We start from the raw sequence: 12,904 nt of genomic DNA, 5'->3' as shown, positions 1-12,904 counted from the left end.
AAATTCTCCATTACTCCAAATCGTCACCCAATTCCCAGTCACCTCAACCTCACTATCTGTTTTACCCACCCCAATTGCCAGACTGAATCTGTTTGTGCTGTCACTCTCACCTGGCTCTCATGTAAATCTGTGCATGCACTGCCCTTGTGCTGGAGGTAATTTGCATGTTGGCAGTCACACTAGCCAGTCCCTAGTCCCAGCACTCATGGCAGAGAGAATGTCTGTGTGATTGCACTAACTCACCCCTCATGTGAGCGGGAACCTGTGCATATGTGACTGCACTAACCCAATCCTTGTGTCAATGGGAATCCGTGCACACACGATGGCACTAACCAACCCCTAGTGTCAGTAGGAATTTGTGTGTGCAGTTGCACTAATCCAGCCCTCATGCTGAAGTGATCTTGCTTGTGATTGTACAAGCCTGTCCATGCAGTTGCCTCCCCCCTGCTGGGCAGCAAAGTGGCATCACTCAGTCACCTGCCACCATCCACTGGCTCTCCTGCATGGCTGTCATTTGTCTGGGGCCCATATGCACCCTGTAGAGGGTGCGTTTCTGTGGGAGCAGCTGTTGATGTTAGATGGGAGTTGGTCTTGGATGCCCATGGACTTCAATGGCCTCCTGCTAGTGTTCCAATGACTCCTGCCAAGTCAGCTGTGGTGGCCATTTGACATGGATTTGGTGCCATGTTGCTGGTGTCTTTCTGCATCTAGAGGATCAGCAGCCCTGTGACCCCAGTCTTACCCAGGGCATGCTGGCTGGCCATCTTGGCAACCTGCAGAGCTGGGTTAATGCCTTCCACTGCACTGGGCAACCCTCCCCTGCCCCCGTCACTTGGCACCAGGAGTGTTCTGGGCTTTGTATCATGTAATCCTGTGCCCCTGCTCAGCTGTGCACATCGCTTTACAAACACTAACCCTGCATGCCCTCTCAGCTTCTGTTGTGGAAATTAGAGGGAAACTGAGGCACGAGTGAGTGAGTAAAATAGCTGAGACTAGCACTCAGGAGTCCTGGCTTTCGGCCCTCTTTCTCTAAGCTCTAGACCAGGGGTGGCCAACCTGTGGCTCCAGAGCCGCATGTGGCTCTTCAGAAGTTAATATCCGACTCCTTGCTTAGGCACGAACTCTGGGGCTGGAGCTACAGGCGCCAGCTTTCCAATGTGCCGGGGGAGGGTGCTCACTGCTCAACCCCTGACTCTGCCACAGGCCCTACCCCTTCACCCCTTCGCCCAAGGCATGCTGCAGGAGGCATGGGGAAGGAGGGGGAGGTGCTGATCATCAGGGCTGCTGGTAGGCACGGGAGAGCTGATGTGGGGCTGCTGAGGTATTACTGTGGCTCTTTGGCAATGTACATAGGTAAATTCTGGCTCCTTCTCAGGTGTAGGTTGGCCACCCCTGCTCTAGACCCTACTCCCCTCTCAGACCCAAGGATAGAATCCAGGAGTCCTCGCTCCCAGCCCTCCCTGATATAACCCACTGAACCCCACTTTCCTTCAAGGGACTGGGAGAGAATCCAGCATTCCCAACTCCAGGCCCCACTCTCCTCTAACCACTAGACCCCACTCCCTTTCTGTTAGGGCATACTTGTCAGCTGATACTCCAGTATCATGCAGTTGGAGCTACGCTTGTGTAGGTGGTGGTAGATGCATGTATGAAGCATTTGACAGCATGGCTGTGCATATGCAGTGTGATTAGGCAGCAATAAATATACATGCAGTGGGGAAGGGTGGTTTAGTGGGGAGGGCACTTGAGTGGGATGCAGGGTACCTGGATTCTATTCCTAGGACTGCCACTGATTCCTTGGGTGAGTCATGTCCGTTGCCTCAGTTGTGAAATAGGACTGATGCTTCACTGCCTCATAAGCTAAGATCCATTGATTGTGAGGCACTTGGATACTATGGTGACAAGGAGAGCATAAGCTCTTTGTAGCAGAGCATTTTCATTGACCATGTGTCTGTACATCACCGATCATAGTGGGGCCCGGAGCCCAGTCATCTCTAGGAGTTACCTCACTGCAACAATTATATTATATCCCAGAACACTACATCCAAAGAACTATGTTAAGGTTTTAAAATACGGCCCTTAGAGTGCAACGTTAATTTGCACCCCCTTGTGTTTATGCATTATGATACGGTCTTTAATTACATGATCACATGTTGTTTTTTTTCCACAGGACCCCTGCCTTGTTCAATGCACAGGACGGACAGTAACATAAACTAGGTGTGGCGCCATGCATTATTCACTGCACACTATTCAAACCCCACACTTCATACAGAATTAGTAATTTCCCCCTGGGCTTTTCAGTGTTGCTCTTATTGTACTATCTTAGTGCTTTACAGATGTGAATGAATTTATCTTTGCAACTTTCCTATGAGATGACTTGGTGGTTTATCCCCATTTTACAGATGGGAAACAGAGATTAAGGCCAAAAGTGTCAAAAGGGTCAGTTAATTTTGGGTGCCCAGTATGAGATGCATAGGGCCTTCTGTTTCAGGGAATTTAGCATTATATGGCACTTTTTATGGTCAGAGCACAGCTCCCCTTGACTTCAGTTGCAGTTGTGAGTGCTCAGCACTTCTGCAAATCAGAACCCAAGATCTCAAATGGAGTGCTCAGAAAATGAGGCCCACACAGTTAGTGCCCACCTGTGAAAAGTTTGATGTAAGTGATTTGCCCAGCATCACACAGGAACTTTGTGGCAGAGTCCAGTTCTATAGGGCAGCATTCAGCTGCCTTAACCATGCCAGACCTTCCTTTCTTTTCCTGCAGTCCCCTGCCTCATTCACTGCCCACCTTCCAGCTTCTGCAACAAATGAAGCAGTGGTCTGACAATAGCCTTCTTCACTACCCTACCTTGATTCATGTCCAGAACATGTCTGTTCTGTACACTGACAAAGCAGGGGTCCTGTGAAAAAATAGTATGTGATCATGTAATTAAAGACTATATCATAATGGATACGCATAGGGGGACGAACTGAGGTTGCACAGGCAAAAAATGTCATCATGAGGAACCATACTCATCCCCCAATTTGAGTCATCAGCAGTGCTGCAACCTTTAATTCTCTACCACTTGAGCTAACAGCATAACAGGTAGGAGTAGTAGGCTGTTATCCTCTGTGGATTAGGCTCTAGAAGGAGTAAGGTACATACTTTTCAAGTGGGTTTCACACTATTTGCTGTTAGCAGAGGAATGCAGAGACTCAGGATTCCTGGATTCAGTTCCAGGTTTTATAGGTGATGTTTGCTAATGGTTACAGACCATTCTGTCCCTTTCATCCTGCTCCCTAACTCCCCCAGTCCTCTCCCACTCCTGTCTCCCTGTACGTAGCTCCTGTTGCCAGCCCCTTCTGCTCTTTCCCCATTGTGGGGATGCCCACCCTAATGGCCCCCACCTGGCTCCTGTCCCCATTATCTTCCCTCTGTCCCTGTCTCCCCCACATCTCTTCCCCATATCTATTCTGCTCCCCTCTGCACTCTAGTGAGGCTGCATTCTCCTTCTTCTCCAGCATGGGGGAGCATTGAGAGCACAGGAGAGACCATTTCCCTGCTCTCACTTCTGATGTGAAGGTCTGGAGCATGCTCAGCACAGTGGAATCTTTAGAAAATTTAGCTGCCAAACTTTAACACAGTCTCTACTTAGCATGTGAAAACTGAATTTTTTTCCCCCTGAGGCTCATAAATAGGCCAGATTTGGGTGGATTTCATGGAAACAGCAAAAGGCATCTTCCTGACCCCAGAGTGGTCCCCCTGCCAAATTTCAACTCCCTGCTCCAATGGATTGAGGCCCTAGAGGAGGGGTAATCAATTATTTTTTGGCAAGGTCAAAATTTCTTGGTCAAGGTATTGTCAAAGTCCAGACTCCAGAGAAAATAATACAAAAACAATAACAATACTGATAATAATAAGTAAATAAAAAGATTTCACGGTCCATTCAAAAGCATCTGGCTGTCCAAATTTGGCCCGTGGTCTACGTATTGACTATCCCTGCCCTAGAGCTTCTCAGCAAAATGATCTGAGATTTTTTTTAACATGGGCAAAACAGTTTTTCCCTAGTTTCATCTTTGGAAACAGCTGAACCATTTTTGCTGAAACTTCCCAGAAAGTTTCAGCCTGAGGCAGAGTCCTGACCGGGGAAATTTCAGGACTGGACAACTGAAGTTTGGCAAAGTTATAAATAACCAAAACCAGAGTCTTCTAATGGCAACCTTACTTATAGATCAGTGGTTTTCAAACTTTTTAGGCTGTGTACCCCTTTCCAAATAAGGTAGTCTGCCATGCACCCGGTCTGAGATAGGCAGAGGTGACATGTGGGGGGTAGCAGGTGGGGTCATGTGTCTCTCCCCCCCCGCCCCGATTTCTGCCTTTCATTTAGCAACAGCTTCTAGAGGTTTTCCAACTCTGGGGTGCACCCCCTTAGGAACATTTGGAGAGGTGAGCGGTGACACTAAGCGGCTCAGGCCAGTCCCGCATGGCAGGGCTTGGGAAAGGAGTGCCACCACCTCCCCCTGACTCACCTCAGCGGGCCACCCAGTTTGAAAACCTCTGATTCTGAGTTGCACAGCAGAAAGAAAACGTACACCAATGCGGCTGCTGTTTTAATTGAAAGGAGATTAAATGCTGATTAGATTGCCAAGTCTTACTAAATGAAATGTGTTGTCTGCCGTTACAGGATTTTTCTTGCGTACACCCTTACGAGAGCTTGCATACCCCAGTTTGAAAACCACTGGGTGGTGCTGCCAGCTCTGTGTATAACCAGCAGTTAACACTGAGCTCCCGGGGTACCTGGGCCCTGAATTGCCCAGCCCTCACCCCCCAGAGATGTGTGGGCTGGACAGGGATTCTTTGTGAGCATTTTCCTGACTCTCCTTTTGGTCTGTAGGACAGAGTGATGCCCATGAAGGGAATCCAGCTATAGGAATAGAGACCACAGAGCCGAGCAATCCTGACCACGTGGCACTGCGGCAAGACACCCAGCTCAGCAGCAGCAGGTGGCCTTTAGCATTCATAGGGTGTGGTGTGTTGGCCAGAACACTGGGCTGGGAGTCAGGACTCCTGGGTTGTATTCCCAGCTGTGGGAAGGAAATGGGGTCTAACAGTTAGAAAAGTGGGGCTGGGAGTGAGAACTGCTGGGGTCTAAATCCTGGCTCTGGGCTAGGACCTGGGTCTAGTGGCCTAGAGAGAGGCGAGGCTGAGAGTCAGGACTCTTGGTTTCTATTCCTGGCTCTTCTCTTGGCCTTGAGCTAACCCCTTCCCCTTTCAATGCCTCTGTTTCTCCTCCCACCCCTTGTCTCTTTAGATTTTAAGCTCTTTGGGGCAGGGATTGTCTTTATGTATCTGTGCAGCACCTCATACAATGAGGCCCTGATCTTGGCCGGGCTGCGTACTGCGCTCAGCGCAATGGGGCCCTGATCTCAGTCTGTGCAGTGCCTCGCACGATGGGCCCTGATCTTGGTTAGGGTCTGTGCAGACAGGGCATCTGATACCATGGTGATAGGCCACACCTAAGAACCAGAGTGGACAAAGCCATATGAGGAGCTGTCCCGGGATCCACTGCTGTCTGAATTCCACCCAGTTCTTGGGCTTAAGGGCCCAGAGCTGCATGTGGGGTACCAATGGAGTGGGGGGGATAGAGTGGAGCTTTGCTCTCCCTGTTCTGGTATGGGATGCCTCTGGGACTCAGGGCTGGATCTGCTCAGCTGTTTCCTGCTTTCAGCTGCTGTTAGCACTTGGGGCTGGGTGGGGAATGTAGTGCACCAGCAGGGAGATGCAGAGGCCGGCTCTATTAGGAGGCCCAGCAGACTGAGATGAGGATATGCTCAGTTCCAGGCATTGCTGTGTTGATACAGCCATGGGCCTAGCTCTCAATCACTCTGAGCAAGAGCAGGACAGGAACCAAGATGGCGCCCGTGCCCCCCCTACAACTCGGCAACAGCGTAAACAAAGGGCGCCAAGCGTCCTGGGGAAGGGGGATGATAGATGGGCCCTGTCAGCAGACACCAGGCGGGGCAGGTTAGACACAGAACAGGGCAGGGACTGGTGGAGGCTGGAGAGGGAGAGAATCCAGCCCAAGGCTTGGACAACTCAGAGCAGCCCCACCCCGAGGGCTCCCCTCAGTGCCACAGCGCCCCTTAGAGCCCTTTGCAGGTACCCATTCATTTACGACAACCCTCTGTGATCGGGGGTAGACCGGTGTTGTTATCCCTCATAGAGAGATAGTGAACACTGAGGTGCACAGAGGGCCTAAGGAAACACAGTGACCTGGGGCAAAACCCAGGTGGCCTGGTTGTCACCACCAGCCCACACTCTCCTACTGCAGCCAGGGATAGAACCCAGGAGTCCTAACCCCAGCCCTCCCTGTTCTAAACCACTAGACCCCACTCCCCTGCCAGAACTGTGACAGGACCCAGGAGTTCTGACTCACAGCCCCCCTGCTCTGACCCCTAGACCTCCTCCCATCCTTGCTGAGGAACAGGACTGTGTCTCTGGGGCAGGGGCAGAGACAGGAGTGCTGGAACAATTTTTATAGTGGGGGTGCTGCTGATGGAAACCCTGTATTTGGTGTTTTGTTATTACCACTTCAAGCCAGGGGGAGTGACAGCACTCCCAGCAGCCCTAGTTCCAGCACCACTGGGCAGACCAGTGGGTTGTCAGGGTTCAGCTTTGGGCTGGAGGTCCCCATGGTCTCAAGAACCATCATTTGGCTAGAGGAGGCTGCTTGTTACCAGATTCCAGCCTCTAATAGCATTCAGCCCAGCACAATGGGTCTCCCTCCCTAATGCCAGTGAGTGCTGACAGCCCCAGCCAGGCGTGACATGGACGGGATGCGTGCGCTAGCCTAGCCTGCATTGTTCTAATGCAATTACAGCCACTGCCATAGAGACGCAGGCAGGCTGTGCTCCCAGCCCATCCCTGGGGCCCTGATGCGAGCCTGGAGCACGAGGGAGCGCGTGGAATGGCTGGGGAAACATTGGGCCTGTAATTGGCTTCACAACAGTGCAGTCATGGAGCCTGGATGGTTCGTTACCCTGCCTAGAAATACAGGTCGTGCCCACACTGCTTTTCCTGGAAGACTATGGCCAGTGGACGAGCTAGCCAAAAGCAGCATGGTCCAGTGGGTAAGGCATGGCATGGGGAGTCAGGACACTTGGGTTCTCTTCCTGCCTCTGCTGTTGACCTACTGTGTGATCTTGGACAAGTCTCTTCCCCTCTCAGTACCTCTGTTTCCCCTCCCACAACTTTGTCTATTTAGCTTATGAGCTCTTGGGGCAGGGACTGTGTCTGTGCAGTGCCTGGTGTGACAGGGCCCTGGTCTCATACCCAGCTTTGTCTGGGAGCCAGAACTCCTGAGTTTTATTACTGGCTGTAGGAGGGTAGTTGGTCTAGTGGTTAGAGCCCAGGATTGAGGGCCAAGACTCCTGGGTTCTATCCCCAGCTCTGAGAGGGGAGTTGGGTCTTGTGGATTACAGTGGGTGTGGGGCTGGGAACAGGACTCCTGGGTTCTATCGCTGGGTCTGGGAGAGGAGTGGGCTCTAGCAGCTAGAGAACAGCCCCTTTATGGCTCTGGAGTTCCAGCCCTCCTGTAGTCACTGCTCATCTCAGAATCAGCAGCTTGAGAGTTTGGATGCTCTTTGGCTTAGTCTCTCTTGCTCCTGTCGTCCTGGCTCAGTCCAGTGCTAAACCCTCTTGCCCTGGCTGATGGGGGTGGTGAGTGGGTCAGGAGTATCACAGCTCAGGTGGGTACGGGGCCTCCCTTGTAGCTGGGAGCACAGAGCAGTCAAGGGACCTACAATGAGCCCAGTGAGGGATTGGCTCTGTGGGCATGGCTGGGGTACCCAGAGCCTGAGGGTGAGCCATGCTATCTACTGCCATGCCCCAAGGACAGATGTGGCCTCCTGATTCAGTCAGTGTACTATACTAAAGGGCCGAGGGGGCACCACCCATCCACAGCAGCACTTGTCACCATGCATTGCAACCCTAATAACAGCCAGGAGGGTAGGAGGCTAAGGGTGGGGGCTGGCGAGTGAGCCCACCCCCTACTAATCCCACAGCGGCAGCTCCTGTCCTGCAGGGCTGGGCTCTGGGCATTGCACCCTGGCATGTCGAATCGCAGCACCACGTTCTAAAATTTGGCCTGGCCGCCTCTCTCTATGTCAGGGAGGGAGCAGCAGGAGGCCCCTCCCCCCAACCTGGCTGCCTCCATCCAGGGGAAAGTTGACCAAGGAGAGACCATTTGCCTTTGGTGGGTCCCAAGGCGGCGGTGGAGGTGTGGCCCTGGGGAAGGGACATGGCTGCAGTCCCCATGCCCAGGAGCACTGATAGCTCGGGCTGTGTGGGGAGTGGACAGGGCAAGATCCATTGAGGAGTGGGCTGCCCTGGGTGCCAGGGGGTAGGGTTGCACTGGGAGTATGGGGTCATCCTGCTGGAGGGTGGGGGAAGCATTCCTTGCCTGTCTGGGGCCCTGGAGGTTGATGCTAGATGCAGACTCTCCCCCGGGGTGCTGCTGGGAGTGGGGTCCCCGCCGGGAGGCTCACATTGCTACCTCTTTGCTTTCAGGTTCTCGGGGGGAGCCTGGGCCATGCTGTAGCTCAGCAGAGGATTTGGCAGACAGAGCCCTGGCCACACAGGTAGGTACGCAGCCCCTGGGGGTGGGGACTGGGATGCAGGGCCCTTCCCCTCTAGGGGGCTCCGACTCTAATCCGGCCCCAGGGTAGGGGGACTTGTTGGCTGCGGGGTGGGGAACCGGCTGGAGGGGGGTCAGAGGATACTCACGGCTCTCTGGTCTCCCATAGGTGGATGCAGAGACCCTGTGGTAGGCGCCATGAGCAGCACCCTATCCCCCACGGACTACGACAGCTTGGAGATCCAGCAGCAGTACAATGACATCAACAACCGGTGGGAGCTGGCCGATGAGGACTGGGACAATGAGAACAGCTCAGCACGCCTCTTCGAGCGCTCCCGCATCAAGGCGCTGGCAGGTGAGGGGCACCATGTGGAGTGGTGTGGGTGTATCCCCCCGGTTTGGGCTGGGGGCTGGGTGCAGGAGACAGCACTGACTCTGGAAGGGGATGTGTAATTCATAGGGTGGCAGTGGTAGGGAATATGGGTGCCGGGTGTGGCTCCAGCAGGGGGACAGTTTGTTCCTGTCTCTGAGATGGGTTTAAGGTCTGAATGCCAATGGATACAGCGAGTTGAGTCCAAGCAGGGCTCTCTCATGCCCTGCTGCCCCGGGCATGCTGAGAGGCTCTGGACATCCTCGGGGAAGCTGCAGGCCAGGCGTCCAGAGTGCAGGCTCCTGTCCCTGGCGTGGAGCTTTCCCTGTGGAGCTACGGGAGATGCCAGCTGGCCTGTGTGTCCACATCCACCCTCCCCACAAAAGGCAGGGCCAGCCCTGACTTGGACTGTCCTGGGGTGACCCTGCTGGGAGCAGAGAATGGGGTTCTCAGATGTCCCCTCTATTCCACCGCTCCCATTCAGCCGGTCCCCAATGCTCCTGTGGAATCCACCCCCACCAAGATCACAGTCACAAGAAGGGGCTGCAATTGGCCACAAGAGAGCAGCACAGGCCTGCAGAGGCAGCAGGCGCCCTGCCCAGCTGAGCCTCGCCCAGCCCCCTGTGCTCAGCTACCTTATACTGGGAGGGGGATATCCAGGTGGGGAATTCGGGGCAGCACAGGAAAGGGGCATTGCAGGGGAGCAGACTGATTCTCCTGAGACTCTGAACCCCAGAGCTCCAAAGCCTCTGTCCGTCCATCCATCCCATACACACCCCACTCTCTGCCCCTGCCTTCTCCACCCCCCCCCCAACAGCATAAACAAACCAGTCTAACTGCGTTCCAGCCTGATAGCTCCCATAGCAACGCTTGCCTGGCAGCCACCTGACACCAGGGAAGGGCTGGACTAGGCTCCCCTCCCCGTCCTGGGGATCCTTCCTCCCCAGCCCAGCCCCACTATCCCTTCCTGTCCTGGGGATCCTCCCTTCCCAGCCCAGCCCCAATGTCCCTCCTGTCCTGCAGATACTCCCTCCCCAGCCCAGCCCAGCTGTCCTTCCCCCTCCTGGGGATCCTCCCTCCAGCCTCTCTGTCCCAGGATCCTCCCCCCAATACAGCCCAGCCCTGCTGTCCCTCACCATTCCATGGATCCTCCCCTTCCCTCCCCTCTGCAGTCCCAGCCCATCTGGACCTACCATTAGGAGGCAGGGGGCATCAGTACGAAAACTGGGGCTGATAAACCCTCCCCTGTCCCATCCCACTTGGACACTACAACCCCAAGGCATAGTTCCCTTCCCTCCCTGCTCTGGGGGCCTTTGGGATTGAGGGGTGCTAGGGGGAGTCTCGCCCCAGCCCTGCCCCTGCCCAGGTGGCTTTAGTCACACTGGTTCCTGCGGGGGGAGAGGGGTCAACAGTGGCTGGATCTGATCTTGGTGGGCAGCCAAGGCAGGACAGTAAACAGCTCCCCACACGCCCTTCACAGGCCAAACAGATCAATGCTTCAGGAGTAAACAGGGAGCGGGGACAGTGGGGCCCGGGCAGTTCATGGATGGACAAAGTCCGGTTGGCCTGGAGTCAGGGAAGATAATACAGCTAAAGCACATGCAAGTTGTGTGGGGGGGATGATCCCAGGAGGCTGGGAGCCAGGGGGCACCAGGACAGAAAGGTATTGGGTGCGGGGAGGGCAGGAGGAAGGTCAGTGAGATGAGGATCAGGCTGCAAAGCTGAGAGACACAGTGTAGTTTTGTGGGTAAAGCCCTGGGCTTAGAGTCTGGACACGAGTGGTCTATCCCAGCTCTGGGAGGGGAGTAGGGGCTCATGTATTTGGGGAGGGCTAGGAGCCAGGACTCCTGGGTTCTATCCTGTGCTCTGCCACTGATCTTGGGCAAATCCCTTGCCCTCTTGATGCCTTTCCCCTCCCCTCCTTTGTCTGCTTAGATTGTGAGCTCCTGGGACAAGGCGTGTGTCTCAGTGTGAGTCTGTGCAGTGCCCAGAGCGATCGGGTCTGTCTCAGCCAGGGTCTCCTGGAATTACCATCTCACGCACTATCTCCAAACCCGCCAGTTCTGGCTCCATCCTGTACTTGGTCTTGACATCAAAACCCTGATTCTTTCCCAGCAGGAAGCACTGTCTGCTGAAATAGCAGGAAAATAGCAGCTGCCAGTGCAGTGCTCCTGTAACCAGCCTTCACTGGGAAGGATCTGTAGGCTGAGTGTGGTAGCATAGCTATTGGCATGTGTCCTACAGTTGAGTAAAGAGACTGACCGAGACTCGGGCTCCCGGTGTGCTGCACAGACCCCGACTGAGATTGGGGTCCCCATCATGCTAGGCACCACACAGACACAGTCCCTGCCCCAAGGAACTCACTGTCTAAACCCATTCTACAGATGTGGGAAACTGAGGTCTGGAGAGATTCAGTGGTAGAGCTAGGAATTGACCACCAGGCCTCCCAAGCAGGAGGTTAGTGGCTGTGCGTGGCAGGCGCACGGCAGTGCCATGATATACCTACTCACTTGCAAAATTGTGCCTGTGGTAGAAATTTGGTTTGGTGGAGCTCTGGGAGTGGGCAACGGGCCCTGCCCAGCAGAGCAGGGTCTCTGGGCCGGGCTGGAATGCCAGTAGGGGAGACACAGCTAACAGCATGTAATGACATGATACCAGCATGGAGGAGTCACATCTAAGCCCTGGCAGGGGGTCAGGTAGTGAGACAGGGGCTTGCAGTGGGGCACCGCATGGTAAAGGGCCAGCATCCAGACTGGGGGAGATATGGGAGGATGAAACACATAGAAATCACCCCGATGGACCAGGTCCTACCCACTGGGGAGGGGTGGGAGCTCCAGAGCTGGGCCTGCCTGAATCCAGGCGGAACAAAGCCCAGGGCTCTGTACAATAGGGTGTAAATCCTCCGTTGTCAGGGCGATGTGCTGCATGAGCTAATGGGCTTTATCCATGGCTGTGGCGCTAAGGGGGGGCAGGGGCCTCAGCTGCAGGGGACCCAGCTCAGAGCCTCCCTTCCTCCACCAGTGCAAATACTGTCTCCTGGCCCTGAGCACATACCCCTCCCTCACAAGAAAGGGCTCCTGCTGCCCCGTGCCCAGTGAGAGACATCCTGGCAGAATGCAGTGCAAGTCCAAATGCATCCTCTAGGGGTCGGCACAAGGGGACCAGGAGTCAGAATCCTGCTCGAGAGGGGAGGGGAACCCCTCGTCATTGTTTGTATTGCCACCACACCTAGACACCTGCACTGAGATCAGGGCTCCATTGTGTCAGGCTCTGCTCAGATAAACAGTCCTGGATCCCAGCTCCCACTGCTCTAACCCACCAGACCCCACTCCCTCCCAGGGCTGACAGTACAACCCAGGAGTCCTGGCTCCCAGCCTCTAACCCACCGGCCCCCACACCCCTCCCAGAGCTGGGAGTAGAACCCAGGAGTCCTGGCTCCCAGCCTCCCCAGCTCTAACCCACCAGACCGCAGAGTGGAATAGACCCCAGAAGTCCTGGCTTCAGTGTAATGCCCTATGCACTGAGTCGCTGCCACCTTTCCACTCGGCGTCGCCTTGGCCTGATCCCAGCTCTGGGATTTGTCCGCTCAGGCCTCTAACGCTGGAGCTGTTGCTCCCCTGGGCAGGCTGCCTGCACACTCACACACATACACACACACCTTTCACAATAGAGCGGCCCAACCTGTTTTTATGTAAATTGCCCAGGACCGCCCTCCCATCCTGGCTGGGAGGAGGGCAGAGCCTCTGCACACTCAGCGCTGAGCTGATTCCCCCGGAGCACCTGGGCCCAGCTGTGCCTGCCGGCCTCCACTCCCCTAGGGAGAGAGAGGTGCCTTCCCCGCACTCCTCCCCAGGATGTTCCAGCATGAGCTGGGGCAGATGGAGGTGCCCTGTGCCCCTCCATCGCCTGTGCTCTCC

The 12,904-nt window shown here is 55.0% G+C and overlaps 1 protein-coding gene across 4 annotated transcripts in view; it reads left to right on the top strand.

Annotated features, from left to right (window-relative positions):
* Positions 1-12,904, top strand: part of SPTBN2 (spectrin beta, non-erythrocytic 2) — a 59,983-nt gene that overhangs the window by 8,318 nt on the left and 38,761 nt on the right. For 2 of the 4 annotated variants that reach the window (XM_074958054.1, XM_074958056.1), the window contains exons 2-4: positions 4,877-4,985; positions 8,551-8,621; positions 8,787-8,972. In XM_074958054.1, coding sequence (XP_074814155.1) covers positions 8,816-8,972 — 157 coding nt within the window. In that variant the 5' untranslated portion in view covers positions 4,877-4,985; positions 8,551-8,621; positions 8,787-8,815. The remainder of the gene's footprint in view (positions 1-4,876; positions 4,986-8,550; positions 8,622-8,786; positions 8,973-12,904) is intronic. The other 2 variants (XM_074958057.1, XM_074958058.1) reach the window with 1 other exon arrangement.

This window comes from Natator depressus, chromosome 7 (genome assembly GCF_965152275.1).
Source record: "Natator depressus isolate rNatDep1 chromosome 7, rNatDep2.hap1, whole genome shotgun sequence".
Lineage (NCBI taxonomy): Eukaryota > Metazoa > Chordata > Testudines > Cheloniidae > Natator > Natator depressus.
This window is presented reverse-complemented; position numbering and strand designations above follow the sequence as displayed.